Here is a 19,912-nt window from a genome sequence, read left to right as displayed (position 1 = left end):
AACTAGACTCTCAACTTAAATTAACCCACCTCTCTAGGTAGTGGGTTGTGGAGATATAAAAATTATTTGTGTGTAGTTTTATAAAATAGTTTACTTCTGTTGCACATAGTTATATATGGGGAAAAGATGTTCCCTCCTAGTGAAATTTCTTCATTGGGAATGAAATGGAATGGAATTAGGATGTCTAAGTTGCTTTTCATTCTTGTTTTCTAAGATGATCTGTGTACTCACTCTCATTCTGTTTATGGATTTGAGTTATCAATTACTTGGAGGAACATAGAACTCTCACATGGGCCCATAAAAAGGTCCAGCTACCTGCCTTTTTTAAATGACAGTTTATAACTTTTGGTCTTGCCTATTTTCAGAGTCAGCTCTGTGAGCTATTGCAAGCTAGTGCAAAGATGGGCAGCTATTCTAGGCAAGGTGAAAATCAAAGTTATATCTGGCCCATAATTCTGGCCTTAAGTTGCTGCCTCTTCATTTATTTTTGATAACATACTTAATTGGTTCCATGTGGGCAAAGCAATTTACCCTGAGATGATTATTTCCGCCAGTGTGATATGCAGGCTCAGCCATCTGCAAGAGAGAATAGTTGGCTTCTGCAGATGAAGTGTCTGAGTGTTTGCAGCTTTCCAAGAGGCCAGGTAATTTTACAAATTAAACACACACATTCACATGTCCTGTTTATGAAAGGCAAAACTCTAAGCAGCAAAGCAAGCAAATGATTAGAGCTAAGCAGCAAGTAAAAGCTCATCAGTAGATCGGACAGAGATAACCTGGCCGGATATTCCTTGTGGATCCTTGTCCTTAAATGCTAACAAGGCCCCGTGTGCGGGCACTCCGTGGCGATTGACTGTCGTGGGACCCCGACCTGCCTGAGCACAAATGCGAGGCAGAGAATCTGAGTGTCTGGAGGACAGAGAATGCAAGTACCAGAAGACAGGAAAAGGCAACTTGGGGTGAGGAGAGGAGGGGCTGGAGCTGGGAGCCAATAGCGCATCCATGTCCCCACATGCCCTCAGCATGCTGTCCCCAGCGTGCTGTCCCATGGACGTTGGACATGGGCCTGCGAGGCACCTTAGGAGAATCACCTCTGCACAGGCAGTGTATATTTTAGCAATGGATACTTTCTTTTTTCTTACTACCTGCAGGGATTCTTAACCATGTTAGGTCCAAGAACATAAAAATATAGATTAAAGTAAAGAAATTGCCACCTTTGTCGGTACAAAATGCTTAAATATCAGGAAGTATTTTATGATTGAATATAATATTTGTATTTACATGTTGACCTGTTTACATAAGTTGACACATAAAACTAAATCATTGGAAATTCAGAGTGCCTTTTTTAATTGAAAATTTTATTGAGATAACTGTAGATTCATAAGCAGTTGTAAGAAATAATATAGAAAGATTCCATGTACACTTTACCCAGTTACCCCCAATGGGAATATTTTGAAAAACTGGATTGATATCACAACCAGGTTACTGACTGGTTTTATTCAGATGTCCCCAGTTTTACTCGGAGTCATTTGTGTGCATATGTGTGTGTGTCGAGTTCTACGTAATTTTACCGCATATGCAGGTTCGTGTATTTACAACCAAATCAAGACACTAAGCAGTTTCGGTAGCACAAGTGTTCCTCCCGTTGGCCTCACTCCACGCTCCCTCTGAACCTGCCTCTGCTGCTCCCGCCCCACCCTGGCCGCCACTTGTCTTCCCTCCATTTCTCAAATTTCTCATTTAAAAATGTTACATGGAGTAAATAGCACATATAATATATAAGCTTTTGGGATTGACTCTTTCACTCAGCATAATTCCCTGGAAATTCATCCAAGTTGTTAATTTATTGATATTTCATTGTTAGTGCTGACTGCTAGTCCCTGGTCTGGATGCATCGCGGTTTGTTCCCTTTCACCCACTGAAGGGCGTCTGGGCGGAACCCAGTTTCTGTCTGTTACAAATCAAGTTGGTGTGAATATTTGTGTACAAACTTTTGTGTGAATATAAGTTTTAATTTCTCAGAGATAAACCAAGAATGCAGTTGCTGAGTCATCTGGTACTTGTATGTTTGCTTTTTAAAAACACTAGCAGGCTGTTTTGAGAATCCTTTTTTAAAATTTACAATGTCTAACTTCACAATGCAGGATTCTACACTCAGTTTAAAAAATTAATCTTTTTTTCTTGGTCTTCTTTTTGCAGCCACACCATATCCTGGTGGATTTAAGTGTTTCACCTGTGAAAAGGCAGCAGACAATTATGAGTGCAACCGATGGGCTCCAGACATCTACTGCCCTAGAGGTAAACTCTCAGCAGGTGGACTGGGGTCCCCAGAGCTGTTCATGAGTACAGGGACCTGTTTACCTTGATGCTTGTGTAGAAGGGAGCATGCTTATGGTCTCAGTTGCTTCTCTTGCCTAAGGCTATTAGTATAGTAGATTGCTCATACCACACCCATAATTTATAATTGAAGATACTCAGAGTCCTAAATGGATCCATAGGATTGCCCCCTTTCTCGTGAAGCTCCAGAAACAGTGAGTGATACTCACCCCCAGGCCCAGTCACACGCAGGACAGGAAGAGAACAACCAGCCTATAATCCACTCTGTCTACTCTTTGAAGTACTAGTCTTACACAGTAACTTCCTTTTGTAAAGTATGAATCGATGTTCATATAAAGATTCCATTTATTACATATCTTGCCAGAGGCTTCTATCCTGAGACTGCATGAAAGCCAGAATTCTAAATGTGATCATTGCATAAATAAAAACCCTGACCTGTGAAGTTCTCTTTGAAGGATGAGATGGATGCCCAATTGAAGCCTGAAATTTTGACCCAAAGGCCCATTTCAAAATGAAGTAGATGTTTCATGGTCATATTTCTTTTATTTGAGTGAATTAAAAAGATGGTTATATTTGGCTGCTGAGTCACTGTTGATTGGTGAGTCTATTTTTGGAAGAAAATCGGTTCATGGGATGGGGAGATGATGGGGATGGGCATTTTATTAACAAATAACTACTGGTTTGAGCCAGCAGTTAAGTGGGCTTCACTGCTGATCTAATTCAGTTAAAACCACTGAACACACCCATACCAAAGTTACTATTTTTTAACATGATGCAAGAGTTCTCATACGGACCCCAGTGAAAGGGAGTGTTATGGAGGACTGGGCCCTGGGAGAGCTGGAAACTGTAGTGAAGAGACAGAGTGTCAGCCACCTAAGCCAGTACTGTTGAATCCATGAGTCCTCACCTGGACTGCCCAGTAGTAGTAACTCCTGTGGGCCTTTTCAAAATCAGGGGAACCTGTGCCCTGCCTACACACCAGTGGTTCTCACACTTAAGTATGACCATCATTTCCTGGAGAGCTTCTTAAAACACAGATTTCTTCCCCTACCCTTGCCCTCCCTCCTTCTGAGTTTCTGATTCAGGAAGTATGAGATGGGGCCTGAGAAACTGTTTCTGGAGAGTGCCCAGGTGATGCAGAAGTGGCTGGGCTCAAGACCACACATTAAGAACCACAGCTCTACACAAATTGAGCCAGCATCTCTGCACAGTGTGTTTACGTATCCCATGTACTTCTCATGAACATCAGGGGCAAGAACCACTGGGAGCTCCTCTCCCCACTTATAAAAAGTGTAAGACAGTATTGTCATCTCTACATGCCTCTTGTTTACTTTGAGGTAGAGATGCTAAAGGGAAAGAGCACAGGGAGGAAAAAAATATGGAGACACTAAAGACCAGCTTAATCATAAGCTGGCTGTGCAGCCACCCCGGGAGTCAGAGATGAGTCCCGCCTGTGTTGCCTTCTGCCGTCACTTGCTCATATTCTCTAGAATTCCACCACAGAATGAACATTTGGGTAGGCTGCTGATGGACCTGCTGAAACCACTGCTTCTCAAACTTGGCAACACATTCAAATCACGCAGTCAAATTTTAAAAACACTGATGCCTAGATCATTCCCAGGGACTCACGTTTAAATGGTGCAGAGTGTGGCTGAGCATAAGAAGTTTCCAAAGTTTCCCCATGGTTCTCGTAGGGAGTGACATTTAAGAACCAGCAGTGACTCTGAACTAAAATAGGATGATTTGCTTGTGTAGCAAATAACTTTTGGGCTGGTTGCTGTTGGGACAAAGCTGACAGGTTAGCTGTTCCACGCAGAGCTGCTGCATGGGAAGTGTGATGGCGCTTCTCTCAGCATTGCCTCAACAGAGATAGTGAGAAGAACAGGAGGCATTGTGAACTGGGGCTCTCTTAGGCTTTGGGCCTCAGTGCAACGAGGCCCTGGCCCAGTCTGATGGCGTACCTGTGTATCCTCGTCATGGAGAAAAAAGCAGGTGGCTGAGGAAGGTCTATCTTTATAGTTTCTTTTGAGGTCAAAATCTATCTTTCCAAAGTACAGATACCCAAAAGTATCATTTATGCAATTTCTCTTTTCCCCTTTTTCCTCTCCTTCTTTTATCTTCTTGTCCTTAAATTTATAGGGATAAATGGAAAGTGCTGCCTTGAGGTTTGTGATGCAGAACACAGGCCCTTTGGGGGATTAAGCAGTGAAAAATAGGAATCAGGTTTCTTCCTTCAAGGAGTGTGCAGTTTAGCTGGGGAGATAAGATCAGAATATATCAAATGTCAAAAATAGCGGGACAAAGGCAAGTGCCCAATTAAATGCTGTGGGATTTTAAGGGAAGATCTTCTGTTTTCGGGCTGCAGTGGCCGGTGATAGCATCCTGGGTTAAGGAGAGGGCAACAGCCCTACAAGTGGGCAGGGGAGGTGGAAGATGGAAGAGGAAGTGTCTCCCAGAAGTCACTCAGAGCAAAGACGTGGGGACTCGATTCCCTGAATGTGCTCTGTGGACGGGGAGACGCCTGAAGTGGGTGTAGCAACCAGTTTATATCAGAGAATGTGGGAACAAATGGGGGAGCCAGGTTATTTTTGTGGGAACTTGAATGTCAGGTAAGGAGTGCAGATGTCCTGACCGGTCCCGCTGCCCATCAGCCATTTATCCTTCCTTCTAGATTTTCTCCAGAGTTTTTAAACAATGAAAATAGCATCAGTATTCTTAGATTAAAATATAAAATGTGTCTAACTGCTAAAAACTACTGATTAATCCTAGATTTGTTTTTTTACTGTTTATTATGAGTTTGTTTGAAGCAGCTATAGGACTACCAACAGGCTTAGCAAGGGCAGCTCAGTAGCTGCTCTGGGAAAAGCATGCCAGCTTCCTGCAGCATTCCTGGTTTTTTGCTTGTTTATTTTATGGCATGTTTAACTAGGTTTTAATTATTACATGATGTGAAAATAACTTGGTGAAAGTGAAGAAACCATTTTATGCTAGTATTTAATCTTATCTCAATGGGGTAAGCCCATGCCCCAAATTGCTTAGGGGAACACCTGAATTTCAAGAATGTTTGAAAGCTAAACTCAGTCACATGGATGATCCATGTAGAGACATACTGTATTTTAGCAGCTGAGTTAAAGCTTGATTACAAATTCAACAGACTGGTTGTATACCATCATTTGGTCAAATAAACATCAAGAAAGGCTTCCCCTAACTAGAATCACTGTGACAGGCAGTGGTGGCATCAGCCCGTCCCTCCTAGCTAGCTCAGGTTCATTGTCACTTTCAACTTTCAAAATGTGTGTTATGTGAGTACTGCCTCCTCCGTGACTTGGTTGCCTCCAGCACTTACAGATGCCTAGTACCACACTCCCTCCCTAGACATGAGAATATGAGATGCCCTTCATAGCTGATCACATCGCTTCACTTGCTAGACTTCTGTTTAGCCTTTAGTCCCTGAGCACTTCCTTTGCAATAACCTAAAGTTCATCAACTGATCATTATAACTCTGTGCAATTTACTTGACTTTGTGAATCAGAGTGGGAAAGGATCTTGAGGTTGTGTCATACAGGGACCAGTTGAAAGAACTGGTAAAGGGAAACAAGAGTTGAATGTCATGCGCTCACATCCATGCGTTCTTTTGCCTGTGACTTTTGTCTGTGCTGCAAGTGAACAGCTCCTTGAGAGAGGGGGACCATGTAAGTGTTCAGGAGCCTCTGGAATTAAATGTCAAGTCAAAAACTGTTTTTAAAAAGGCTGTTCTATAGAGGCTACCTAAGGCTCAAGGATGTAATGTTCCTTTTTAATTATGAAGTGCAGATGTCTCCCTCTAAGGCAAATTCTTCATTTGAAATGATTGCTGATATAAAATCAGACCAAGAGAAATCTTGAAATGGAGGGACATGGATCCTTTTGGTTCCAGCTTCTCTGCTGCTCATTGTTTTTCTGTGACAGTGAAGAAAAACCTGGGCGTGTCCCCTGATGACTCTTGCTATGTCCATTATCTGGAATAAACTGGAAGAATAAATGTGCTCCCCAGCTCCACTGAAGACAGGCCCATGGTCACACATTTTTAGGAAGGGTTCTTTATTGTTGACATTTTTTTCAGATAGAGCCCAAAGTAAGACAAACAACCCTTGGTTTTACTTTACCCACGGGTGGATTTTTTCTCTTCTAGCCACCGTTACACCCAGAATTAGCCCTTCAAGGCTTCTACCCTTCTACAGTGTCTATTATAGCTCTAAACCCCAGGAGGACCCCAGGCCTTGCAGCTTTTATTGTTCCTGAGTTGACACCCCCAACTCATCCCAGGGTAGAGAAAGCAGTGTTGGTCCCTGGGATTCCCCTTGCTTTCTGGAGAATTCATTCATACGTTTACAGAAGCTTTTGGTTGTGTGTTATTTAGCACTCCTTCTGCTGTGTAATGCGCTGATGTTCAGATGTTCTATGTTGTCATATTGCTAAATGGAAGTCTCAGACTTCCTCCTTTTTATGCAGTTAAAATGGTTTTATTAAAGTGTAACATACATATGAGAAAGTGACTAGATCACAAGTGCAGAGCTCACTGACTTTTCACAAAATGCACGCACTGTGTGTTTGCACCCACGTCAAGCAGTTGAACCCCAGAAGGCCACTGGAGTCCTGGTCATTACACCCACCTCCCAAAGGTAACACAGTTGCGACTATTGTCATTGAACTTTGTATAAATGTGATCACACAGAACATACTCCTTTCTTTCCCACATTATATATGTTTCTGTGAGCAGCAAAATCATTCTTTCTGACAGATGAATTGTAGATTATTACATGGATATATGAAACTTCATCTCTTCTACTATTGATGGACATTTGGGGTGCTTCCGGTTTTTAAATATGATGAGCATTCTCACACATGTGTTCTGGTGCACATATGTATCATTTCTGCTAGGTCTGGCCCAGGAGGTGGGGATCCTGGCTATGCAGCACGTGTGCTGTGGCTTTGCCAGCAGTTTTCCAGTCTGGCTGTACTAGTTTACACTCGCCCCCGCGGTGCCTGCAAGTGCCAGTTGCTGCACAACCTTGCCAACATCCAGTATGGATAGAAACAGTAGAAGCTAGAAGTTAATGGGATGACATTCTAAAAGTGCTGAAAGAAAATAACTGCTAACCTAGAATTCTACTAGGAGACTGTCAGCCTCAGTTTCCCTTTTCTCCTGGCTGCCCTGCTAGCTCTGGATTCCTGTTTGTGCCTCCCAGCTCCCTTGAGACTGACAAAGGCTCCGCCCAGCTCCCCTGCCCCTGAGCAGGGCTCTCTGCTCTGCTCCCCAGCCTTTCTCCCCATGCAGTGCCTCAGGCGGAGAACAGAGAATGGGTGTAGAATGTCAGGCTCCACTCAGTGCATCCTCCCTTTCGCTGGTGCCTTACTCTTCAAATCCTATCTGCCTCAGTAGTTCTATGCTTTCACACAGATTTTGGGTGCTTTAATTTTATCCAGCTATTTTAATTTTATTCTATTGTTTTTGTTGTTCTTATTGTTAAGATGGTACAAGCTAGTTCATCTCAGCTGGCACTGTAATTTTCAGATTTATTCTTTAATTGGAATTTTTCAAGCAATTTTTTAACCAAATGTTCTATCAGCCTTAACAAGATCCCCCCGCTCCCTTGTACTCTGAGAGCATCTAGCCTGCTCCAGTGCACAGTGTTTTGTCCCTGCTTTGCTTGTTAACACAGTTGCCTCAGATACGAAGCCTCCATTTGATACTTGTGTCTTATCACTTTCATTTTAACTACTGACCATATGTAAAGTGTAGTCCGGTTCATTTGCTCAAATCCAATGTGTTGCTGAAAGTTCTACCCAATGTAATAGGCAAGAAAAGGACATAAAAGTCATGTAGATTGGAAAGGAAGAAATCAAATCATCTCTTACTACAGATGACATGTAGAAAATCCCAACAACTCTAACAAAACTTCCAGAACTAAGAAGCTCATCAAGCTCACAAGATATTAAGATAAACTCACAAAACTCAATTGTATTTATATGTATTATCGATTAATGAATGTGGTCATTGAAATTAAATATAATGTCATATATAATTGTTAAAAAATAAATACTTAGAAGTAAGTCTAAACAAACATGTACAGGATAAATATTCTGAAAAGTATAAATGCTAATAAAAGAAATCAAATGGAGAGAGCATGTTCATGAATTAAAAGATTTAACATAGTAAACATGTCAGTTCTCTCCAAATTGATATGTAGATTTAACACAATTCCTGTCAAAATCTTAGCAAGATTGTAGATACAGACAAGATATTTGCATAACTTATATGGGACGGTAAGAAGGTAGAATAGCTAAAACAACTTTAAAAAAGAGAATCCAAGTGAGGGGTAAATCTACTCTCTTTACAAGATTTACCACATGGCTGCAGTGATTAAGATGGTAGTACTGGTGGGGGGAGAGGTGGAAACATAAATTAATGGCTCAGAATAGAGAACTCAGAAAGAGATCTTTGAAGATATGCCCAACTCATTTTTGATGAGGACACAAATGCAGGCCAGTGGAGGAAACACAGCCTTTCAACAAATGGTGCTGGAGCAATTGGACACCCAAGGGCAAAAAAAAAAAAAGTACCTCAACCCAAGTCTAACACTTTTTACAAAAGCTAACTCAAAAGTGAATCACAGACATAAGTGTTCCATATGAAACTATATGACATTTAGGAAAAAACTCAAGAGAAAATCTTTAGGATCTAGGGTAAAGCAAAGAGTTCCTAGACTTGATATACACAACACAATCCATAAAAGGAAAAACTGATGAGGGGACTCCATTAAAATTTAAAACATTTGTGCAGTGTAAGACCCTGTTAAGAGAATGAACAGCCAAACCACAAACTGAGAGAAAAACTTTATAAATGATGTTTCTGACAAAAAACTGGTATCTAAAATATATAAAGAATTGTCAAAGCTCAACTGGAAAATAAGTTAAGAAAAGAGCAAAAAACATGAAAAAATAGTTCAAAGAAAATAAACAGATGACAAATAAGCACGTGAGAAGATATTCAACATCATTAGCCCTTAGCAAGATGCTGATTGAAAACATGAGACACCATTATACACTTGTTAGAGGGGCTAAAATTTAAAAAAAAAGACACCACCTCCAAATGCTGGTGAGAATGGGAAGAAACTAGATGACGGATACCTTGCCAGTGGGAGTGTAGACGGTACAGCCACACTTGAGAATGTGCAACTGCCATACAGCCCAGTAATCCCACTTTGAAGCATTTATCTCAAAGAACTGAAAACTTAAGTTCACACAAAAATTTCTACACAAATATTGATAGCAGCTTTATTAATAATATCCCCAACCTGGATATCCTTTCAATGAGTGAAAGGTTAAACCAATTTTGGAATGTTCGTAGTATGGACTATGACTTAGCAATAAAAATTAACGAATTGTTCATTACCTTTCCAAGTGAACTAGTCTGAGTGAAAATGCTCAGTCCCCAAAGTTTACATACTGTATGATTCCATTTATATAACATCCTTGAAATGATGAAGTTATAGAAATGGAGGACAGACTAGTTGTTGCCAAGGTTAAGGAGGGGGTGAGGACAGAAGGGGAGAGGATGTGAGTCTTAAGTGTCAACGTGAGGGGTTCCCGTGGAGATGGAATGTTCTGTGTCTTGACTGCATCAATGTCAGTGCTCTGATGGGGATACTATACTACAGTTCTGAAATATCCTACCATTTATGGAGAACTGAATAAAGGATACGTGGGATCACTCTGTTATTTTGCACAAATACATGTGAATCTGCAATTATATCAAAATCTAAAATTTAATTAAAAAGACAAACAAAATCAACCAGTAAAAAAAAATATGCCGGTGTGCCAGTATTGAGAAACCCTGATCTAGATAGAAGTAGAGGCAGGCAATACCATATAAGGAAGCTAAGGAAGGGCTGCCTGGTTGGGAGGAAGATCAAGGGAGGTTTCGCAAAATTCATGTCACTTGGTTTGAGCCCTGGCAAACATTGGGTTTGTAGGAGCAGAAGATAAGGAAAAATTATTGTTGTGAAGAATACTCAAAAGTTGTGTCATGGTGGCTCAAGGCATCTAGTTGGCAACGATGGGTAGTCTGAGGCCTAGAGCAAGGAGGACCCTGGGTCATAGTAAGTGCTGAGTTTCAGAGGCCAAGCTCTGAGTTACAAGTGTAATTGATGCCTCTCACAGTTACTCATATACTCTTTTCACAGAGAGAGTGCACCAGAGGTAGTCCAAACATACCCAGCCTGAAGCAGTCAGGGCACCTTGACGTTTAGGGGTCATTCATGATTTTATGTTACTCATACTCTTGTAGGCAGTGAGTGGCATGATCGACCTCCGTTTCAGTAATCTGTCTGGTGGCTGGTTGTCTGGCATCTGCGTTAGAAAGGAGAGAGATCATTGGCAAAGAAGACAGGAAATGATTGAGGCCTGTATTGGGGAAATGGAAAATGGAACAGAAAAAAACTAGAAGGAAAATGGAGACATTTCAGAAGACTTGGAGACACCCAGCTTGGCAAGAGGGGTCTGAGCTGATTCTGAAGTTTCTAGTCCAAGACAGAGGTACACATCTCAGGATGTCCTCTCCTGAAGCAGAAACACAGGAAGATAAACAGATCCAAGGAGGAGAGAGGCGATGGGATTGATTTGAGACACATGAGGCACAAGGTGCAAAGTGCTGCTGGTGATCTCCATGAAATAGTTAGACATTTGGATCTCTGGCCTGGGAGAGAGAATCAGACTGAAGATATGTCATTACAGGTCGGATGAGGTTACTGGAGTGAGAGGAGGTCCAAGAACTGAACTTGGGAGAATATCGACACTCAGGGAAAGTTGGAAGTGAAGAGACCAGAGAAGCAGGAGAAAACCTAGAAGACAAAGCTGTCTCATTTAGGGCAGGGAATCTGCAGAGGAGATTACACATAGCAGAACCTGGAACTGCAGAGAAATTCTACGGGATCAGACAGAGGAGAAAAAGCATCGAATTGAACACTTGGGTGAATGGTCCTTGATGAGAGGGGCCTGGAAGGAGCAGGGCAGGATGGGAAGGGCTGCGTGCACTGTAAGGAATCGGGCAGAGGGTGCCGCTGATGCCACCAGCCTTTATTTTTCAATGTAATTGGTAATATTATGATTAAAGTGATTTCCTCCCATTAATTTTTTTTTGCACCTGGTGAACTGTTCTTTAGCATCACTTTCATAATTAAATGTTTGTAAAGAAACCAAAACTAGAGGAGCCACAGAGAATAACTGAGTGGCATGAACGCCTTTTACCTGAGAGTTGGTCGCTTTTAATGTCTCATTTTAATTCAAATCATTGTATGTGTATTTTGTTTTGATACAGTTTCTGTGGTTGGAAACTGAATGTTGATGAGTAAATGGAAATTTACATTTTAGCTTTGAAACTTTTTTAAAGTTTCAGAGCTAGGTTAGGGAATTTGTGTGAATATATGTGTGAATTTCATGAAAATTATATTTTGTGTCTTCCAATAGTTGATTAAGCTTTCTTACTCAGTTCTGATTTTCCTTGAATGCCTGTGAATCTCACAGTAAAAGACTTGTTTCACAACCTCTGGGAATACCATGCAGTGCAGAATATGAGATTTTTTTAAAGGCCCAAACTAACTTGGTAGAAATTTAAATCCATCTTTTATCTTTTAGATAAAAGCCTTTGAGATCCTTTTAGTGTGAAGTTATCAGCAGGCTTGATTCTCATATAACCTCATTACTAACCCAAGGATTATTCAAAATGCATGGAGAGCAATGCTCTGTGGCTGAAACTCAGTTTTTATCAATTCTGCAGTCCAGCGATAAGCCACATGTGGTCCCCCTAGTTCTGCTTGGGAAACTCTGCCTGCCCACCCCCATTTCCCCTGGAGATCACAGTACAAATTCAAAGCTCTCATAAGTTGTGCACTAAAGAAACCTGTTCAACTTTATCTGAGCATTTTCCAGATTTATTTAACTGCCGAACCTTTTTCTACATTAACACTTTATAACTCACCTAGGAGCTTTGTAAGATAAGAGGTAGAATGGATCCTTTTAAGGGATAGTGGTGTTTTCAATATACCTTTGTGTTATGGGTTGGCCTTGGTGAAGTGTGAGAAAAAGTTCTTATCCAGCTTCATCACTGATCATCACTTCTCCCACCAGAATGGTAAGAAATGGATTATTAGGAACTGGGCTTTTGCACATTTTCCTGAATAAAAGAGAAGTTCATCAGTCATTGTCTCTACTTAAGTTCAGTGGAATAAACTTCCAATTAATAAATTAAAAGAGTTTGTTATGGACATATAAGTATGAACGAAAGATGGTTGTGTCAGGCTCACCAATTGTTATTCCAAGGCTCAGTTAAAACAAGAGAATGCACTCCTTGGGGGATAAATATATTTCCAAAACTGAAACCATGTCATGATTTACTTATTCCATAAACATGTGGTCTTATCTGCTCAGATTTACATTGGGAGCAATAAAACCTCTGGCAGTTGCTCCTGGTTGTCTGCTGAAGAGAAGACAGAGATAAGAACATTCCTTTTTTATTGCTTTCTTGAACATCTGAGGCTGAGGTGGGGGTGGGAGAGGTCTACCTATCAGGGCCATAAATGACCAAGTCTGATGCCAGAGAAGTAAGCCAGTCCTCCTTGGAAAAGGTGGTATATAGCTCAGGTGGGGGCCTCCGTATGTTCAAACCTGTCAAAGGCTTAAAAAAAAAAGTCGGGAGGGCTGCCACCTCCCCTTCATCAGAAAAACAATCACTTCAATTTTAAAATATTATGGACTTTCCAGTTTTTTCTTTTTTAAATAAGCTCATATAGGTGACCTTCCTGACCCCACTCTAGGATCCTGAGCAAGGTAGGGTCTGCCTGGTGACCTGATTCCAGCTGACAGATTCTGGTCAGAGTGCCACCTGCGAACAGCGTTAGAGGGAGGGCCCTGACACAGACCCCACCCATGCACACCCAGTGAGAGTGTGACCATTGGGAAAGTCGCTGCCCCTTAGCAAGACTCAGTCGGAGGCCGCACTGGCCCCCGGCCAGGTGCGGTGTCTAGGAAGGTTATTGTCACCCCTGGACTCTTGCAATTCCCAGATGTGTCAGTGCCGTGTGGATGAGGCATGCTCAGAGCCTGAAATTACTCAGCTTTCTTCTCCGGACATTAACGCTTTGGTTAAAAGCTGCCAAAATTATGACAGAATCTGGTGGGGGTGGGGATTTTTATGGCCTAATAAATAACATGGTAGAAGGTCGTAATTCCATATTAGCCACTAAATATCCAAAATGTATAAAGTATGCAAAGTTAGGTCCAAGATATGGATGAAAAACAGCTCAGTGACATTTCTTAGAAATTACTCATTTTCTTTTTCAGTCTGAAAGTGGAACAGGAACATTCAACTAAGCCCCAGGCTCAGAAAGCTGAATACCGCCTGGAGGACTTAAAAAATTACATCGACAGAGTCATTTTTCTTTAGACTTTAAATTACAAATAAAAAAAATCTTAATGGAATTTTGGAAGAAATCTCAAGTTTTTAGACTTCTAAGACTTAGGTGGGCCTCTAGAAACTCACTTTGTGATCTTTCTTGAGCTATGCTCCTGAAAAGGCGCTGAAATAGTGCTAGAGGAAAGCAGTGGTCCTCAGTTTGGGCTCCTCCTTTGTCGGGTTAGTTGTCTTCCATAATGAATTCTAACGTCCAGCTGTGCTCCTAGACAAGAAGTTCTTCCTTCTGGATAAAGTAATTTGCTTCAGATACAGTGAATCTGTTTTCACTCTTTCTGCCCCTACTTCGGAAGCACTGTTACATGCACACACATGTACACACCCAGCCTCTGATATATAGTCTTTTATCTCCTCAAAGATCTTTGTACCTGCCTAACTTCTTGTCTTTTAACACCAGGTGTTTTGAACTTTTTCACCCATTCATATCTCTGAAAATTGCCATGACTCTCACCTTCTAAATCATCCCTCTAAACCTCTCCTTCCCTCAAAATAAAAATCTATCCAGTGGTAAAATTTGTTGAAAGGCATAGAGTGATGCCACCAGGTCTTGGCGTAGGGGGATTGCGACAGAAGGAGACCAATAGTCTTCGAGGGCCCTCCTCCTATAAGAGCTCAGTGGCTCTCCAAGGACACCTTTGGGATTGGACATAACCCAATGCAGTGAACATCCCATATGCTGTCAGAGTTTTTTTTTTTAGCACTTATAGTATTGATGCTCTTGTTATTTCCCTTTCAGGCAGGTTGGGCTAACATTTTCTATGTCAGTTAAAACATTTGTTTTTGTTTTTGACAGAGACCAGATACTGCTACACTCAGCACACGATGGAAGTCACAGGAAACAGCATCTCTGTCACCAAACGCTGCGTGCCACTGGAAGAGTGCTTGTCCACGGGCTGCAGAGACTCCGAACATGAAGGCCACAAGGTCTGGGCAGCAAAGCGGGCGGCCAGTACAGCCCAGTCAGCCTCCCCCCACCACAGACGCCTGCTGGGGCTCATGGGCAATGTTCACTTCCTGTGTAGGCAGGCTTTTGGCTGTCCTTACAGCATTATGAGAAGATGCTTCCTTTCCTGTGTACTCTGAAAAAATAAAGACTTACACCAGGGTATAGGAAAAATTATGTAAACACAACACCAAGAGGGCATTGAAATTTATTGTAAACCCTTTCGTCACTTAGAAGAAAGTAATAAAACTTCCGGAAGGAAGAGGATCAGGGGACCAATTATGTCCTCATAGTAAAGCATTGCAGGTGTCCCAGTAGCTCATTCAGCTGAGGGGCCAGGCAATTCAGCTTTTACTTCTGATTGAGTGGGGCCTATGCCTTTTGTGGGGTGCTGGCTTCGGGGAGTATCCACTGGCTCCTGAGTCATTTTAGTAGGTGATGAGAGAACCATCTCCCTGGGGTTTTGCTCCTCTGAAATTCCACCTGGTGCCTGCACTGAAGCACTCAGTTTAAAACCAACTGAGCGGGCAGCCTTGAAAGAGAATATAGGGAGTCAGAAAAAGGCTGACTGACTCACGGTTGGAATGGGGAATGCCCCTGACTCTTGCTGGTCATCAGAGCTGGCTGCACATATGAGCTTGTATATCAGGCTTGGCCTTGATTTGGGGTCAGCCCACTTCTCCCCGTCAGGCAGCCTTCCTGGGGGCTGGGATAGCTGCAATGGTACTGTTAGTGGGGCTTCTTTCTCTCAAGAAGATGGACACTTACTTTTCAAGAGACTTGTCAATTACACTAAGAATTCATTGTAAAGTTATGATCTGCCTACTTGCTCCTGGTTTGAAATGTGTAGGTAAACTCAAGGGCTTTGCCTGACCCCCTAGCAAGCTGGGCTTGGCTCTCAGGCATTATTGTGGCTACTTCACCTAGGAGGAAGTTGCAGATCGAGAAGTGACATTACGTGCTCAGGTCACACAGCTAGTAAGTGATAGAGACAGAATTCAAACTCACTCCTGACCCCTAGTTTCTCTCTGTAACTTCATAGTGCCTCCCTAGTCCATGTCAGCTGCAACCAGACTGACACCTCCGCAGGAGAGTGACTCTAGGGTATCGACCATCACAGTCTTCCAACATTACTGTGAGTGCGACTCGCGTCAGGATCTTGTCTAAATGCAGGTTCTCATTGCGAAGTGCAGGGCAAGTTCGAGATTCTGCATTTCTAATTAGCTCCCAGTTGATGCTAACCCTGCCGGCCTGTACTTAGTGTAGCCATGGCCTGAAATAACTTCTGTTGATAGTTTTTTTGGTTTTTATTTCTGCCTTATAATCCACAAGTAAAGCTGCATGAAGCAGAAATAGTTGCATAACTGAAAACCCTTAAAACTTTAACTCACCCAGGAGAATGGAAAGAATTATGCAGACAGTTCTAATGAATGTAAATACTTAAGTTTAAATTGTCTGGTTGTTGCCACTTCCCTTTCACTGTAAAAAGGTGGCAAGTGAAAGTTGCCCTCATAACAGTTTCCTCAAGTAGTCAGAAAGAGCCTCTTTGAGAAGGGTAGGGTAAATATTCTTTATAATCCCCACTTCAGAGAAGGAATAGCCAAGACCCAGGAAATGTATAAAACTGTAATAACTGCGTGGTTGGATGTCAAGAGCAGAACCCATGTCCCTTGAAGCTTGGGTGGGGGCTTTCATTGTGACTGCATTGCTTCCCGATGAAATTTCATCCCCCGCCCTTAAATGCAGTGTTGGTGTCTCCTTAGTAGAGCAGGTAATTTCATTTGAGTCTTGCTATGAGGGAGACAGTTCCTTCAAAACCCCCACCTTCATCCAAGATCTGCCAGCTTCTCATCGAGCTTCTTTTTCTCCTTTTTTCAGGTCTGCACTTCCTGTTGTGAAGGAAACATCTGTAATTTGCCACTCCCCCGAAATGAAACCGATGCGACTTTTGCCACAACGTCACCCATAAATCAGACAAATGGGCACCCGCACTGTGTGTCAGTGATAGTGTCCTGCTTGTGGGTGTGGTTGGGACTCTCGTTATAGCAGTCCAAAGGCACGGTGTGTATTAGAGATTTATGGGGGTTCTGACGGTCCATAGTCATGCATGAGTCATTGGCCCGACAACAGTTACTGCAGTGCTCGAGGATGTCTTCCTGGCTAAGCGTTTCCACTTCCCATGAGGAACAAGCATGGCTTCAGTGTAGTCATTTCTCCAAGACCTCATTGAAGCCAGCCTGCCCCTAAAACAGACCAAGCTCTGTACTGTAAGCCTTTGTTTTTACTCCAACAAATATTTCTGCATTTGCTGAAATCTGGGCTCTTAATTTGGAATGCGTGCATGAGCCAGAGAAGGTCCTGGGACCCTCTGGGATGCTAGGCAACATGAATGGTTGTGTTTTTCAGGAGGAAGCTAAAGGACCACTAGTTTAAATATAATCATGAATTCACTTACAGGTTTAGAATTTTAAAATGGTAATTGCAAAATGAATGGACCATTTCTTTGCAGATTTCTACTAAGTCTCCAGAAAAGTAGTGAGCAGTTTGTCCAATTTATTTTTTCTAACATCCTTCTCCCAGTGGTGAGGATCACATTCCCTCTGCTCTCTGTGTGGGAGGTAAAAAGGCAGTCATAAAAGTTTGTTGTGTGTGGGGAGGGAGCTGGAGGAGGATTTCCCCTAATTTAATGGAACTAGCATCCATGAGTAGCTGTTTGTCTCTTCATATAACTGGTGAGATTGGGCCTGATTGGCAGCTGGTTGTACTAGACTGATTCTACCTGGCCCAACGGGTATTCAAGGAGTCCCACAGCAGTCATGGTGTCCTACTCAGACATAGCTAATTTAGACAGAAGATTTCAAAATGAAAGGAAAGAGAATGTGTGGAGGTTGAGCCTAGCTCCTCATGGGGGTCCAGTGAGAGGCTCAGCAGATCCTCCATCTGCAGTGCATGCTGCCCAAGAGCCCTTCCCATTCTTCCTCTTTCACATTTCCAGTGATTTTAGGGGAAAGTTCTACATTGAATTGCCTGGAGATTAATAGGGAAAGAAGACATGATATCCTAGGATGAGAAGCGGGTGGAGTGGTGGGGTTACGGTGAGACTGGTAAGGGGACCCAGTGGGAAGTTTTGATTTTTTTTAGCTGATTGCTTTTGAAGTAGACAGTAAAAGTTTCACCATCCTTCCTATATTTTCACACCCCAAGTTCCATTTTTTCTTCTTCCTTGTAAATCATTTATACAATATTTATTTTTGTATGGCATAACTAGAAACTAAAATATATTGTAAAAGATTCTTTATTCTGAGCAAACAATCAAATCAGAATACTTATTTTTCAACAGTGGTAGAGCTTGTAGTATATGCACATTGAACATTATCTATAATACTTGCACCAGTGTTGAAAAAATTATTTATGTTGTAAGCAAGACTAATGTGCTGGCTTCAAGGTTTTGCTCATGGTTTCCTCAGTGGTGGGGTCCCAGAGGTATTGGGGTGGTGGCCATCACTGGTATGGATTTCTCTGCAGGGCTCGGGCGTACTTGCATGAAGTTCAGTGGAGCCATTGCCAATAAAGAGGATGGTGTTGTCGGGGGCCATCTGCTCCACACAGGAAACTGTCTCTGGCTCATAAAATGAGACCTCCTCAGGGACCAAATGTGAACTTACAATGGTAACTCTGATACACAATAATTTAAATTGCATCAAATGGCCTTAAATCAGAGTTCAGCAGTCTCATCAATAAGTTGCTTATAACTGGGGTGGGGAATTAGAGGGAGAGAAAGCAAGACATTTGTTAAGCACCTGTTCTGTGCCGGGCACTATGCTAAGCACTTTACATAAGTTAGGTCATGTAATTCCTACAAGAACCATGTAAGGGAAATTACTAGAATTTATACTTGATAGATGAAGGTACCAAGGCTCTAAAAAGCGCAATGACATGAAGCCTTTTCCTTCTGATTTAGGTTATATGGGATGGGGTGGGATTAAGTGGAAGGGGAGGTGGAATTACCACCTCTAGGAAGACTTCCAGGCCTGACTTCATGGGAATGTGGCCATCTTATCATGTTGTCATGTTGCGTTTATCTAGTCCTGCCTCTGCAGGGTGCCATTTGCATGTGTCCCCAGATGTTTTTTTTCTTTTGGGGGTGAAGGCATGGTCTTCTCATTCATTCCTCTCACTAAAAGAGGAGACAGGCTGATCTTACATGTAACAATGCTGTAAGACGTTGGAAATTTGATGTACATATCTACAAGGACATTTTAGTGCATGGTCACTGTCCACTGACACCTTCCAAGTACTGCATGAGATTTCAGTAAGAGACATCATCCGAACGTTGGTTCTTAATGAGAAGATGGGCACTCTGAAGCCTTCCTGGCTGGTGTGCAGGGCCCAGGTCCACAATGGTGTCATTTGCCACCCCAAGGGTCACTACAGTCTTTGAACAGATCTGGCTGTGTACACCCTGTGTCTCTGTCAGAATGGCTGGTGTTTTATTCCCTTGAAAGTGGTTTTGCTTCCCATCCCCAGCCTCAAGGAGCCACGGAAGGGTCATCTATGTGGAATGCCTGGGACTGGTCACTCATCTGACTTTTCTACCACACTCAACCTTCTGTTCAGCCTCACCATCGGTGATGGCTTGAGTGCGAAGAGCCGTGATGTATATATATATGAATGTATGTGCCACTTATTTATTTTTAGACTCTCCACAGCATTCATGTCAATATGAGATTAATGCCTAAATTTTGTAAATATTGTACATTTTGTAAATCAATGAATAAAAGTTTTAAGCGTATCTCTCCAGGCTGTTCCCTGCAGAGGCACATGCCAATCAACTATTCAGGCACCCAGTTACGTACAAGGCATTGGGTTGAGCACTATAGGGAACCTCCTCCCTCCCAGGACAAGAAATGTATGCCTGAAAAGACACAAGACAATTCATTCCTGCCAGATGATTCATATAGACAGTACGTGCTACAGAAATCCAAGAAAGAAAGATTACCAGACTTTTCAATCAAGTATGTGGTTTCCCCAGAACATTTCTTTGTTGAATCGTGAAATAGAAAAAGATTGTGTGTATGTGCTATCACCTCACTAACTCTTTATTTTAAAATCTTATTCTGTTC

General features: G+C 42.2%; 1 protein-coding gene across 1 annotated transcript in view; it reads left to right on the top strand.

Moving 5' to 3' along the window:
• The window catches only part of LYPD6 (LY6/PLAUR domain containing 6), a 119,493-nt gene extending 99,912 nt beyond the window's left edge, over positions 1–19,581 (top strand). Inside the window, exons 3-5 of the mRNA XM_045857976.1 lie at positions 2,200–2,298; positions 14,640–14,770; positions 16,668–19,581. Coding sequence (XP_045713932.1) covers positions 2,200–2,298; positions 14,640–14,770; positions 16,668–16,835 — 398 coding nt within the window. The 3' untranslated portion in view covers positions 16,836–19,581. The remainder of the gene's footprint in view (positions 1–2,199; positions 2,299–14,639; positions 14,771–16,667) is intronic.
• Positions 19,582–19,912: the final 331 nt, after the last annotated feature.

Source organism: Phyllostomus hastatus, unplaced genomic scaffold (assembly GCF_019186645.2).
Source record: "Phyllostomus hastatus isolate PE091 unplaced genomic scaffold, TTU_PhHast_1.1 phas_contig_1, whole genome shotgun sequence".
NCBI classification, from domain to species: Eukaryota; Metazoa; Chordata; class Mammalia; order Chiroptera; family Phyllostomidae; genus Phyllostomus; species Phyllostomus hastatus.
The sequence above is the reverse complement of the archived record's forward strand: the minus strand, read 5'-3'. Positions and strand labels throughout refer to the sequence as shown.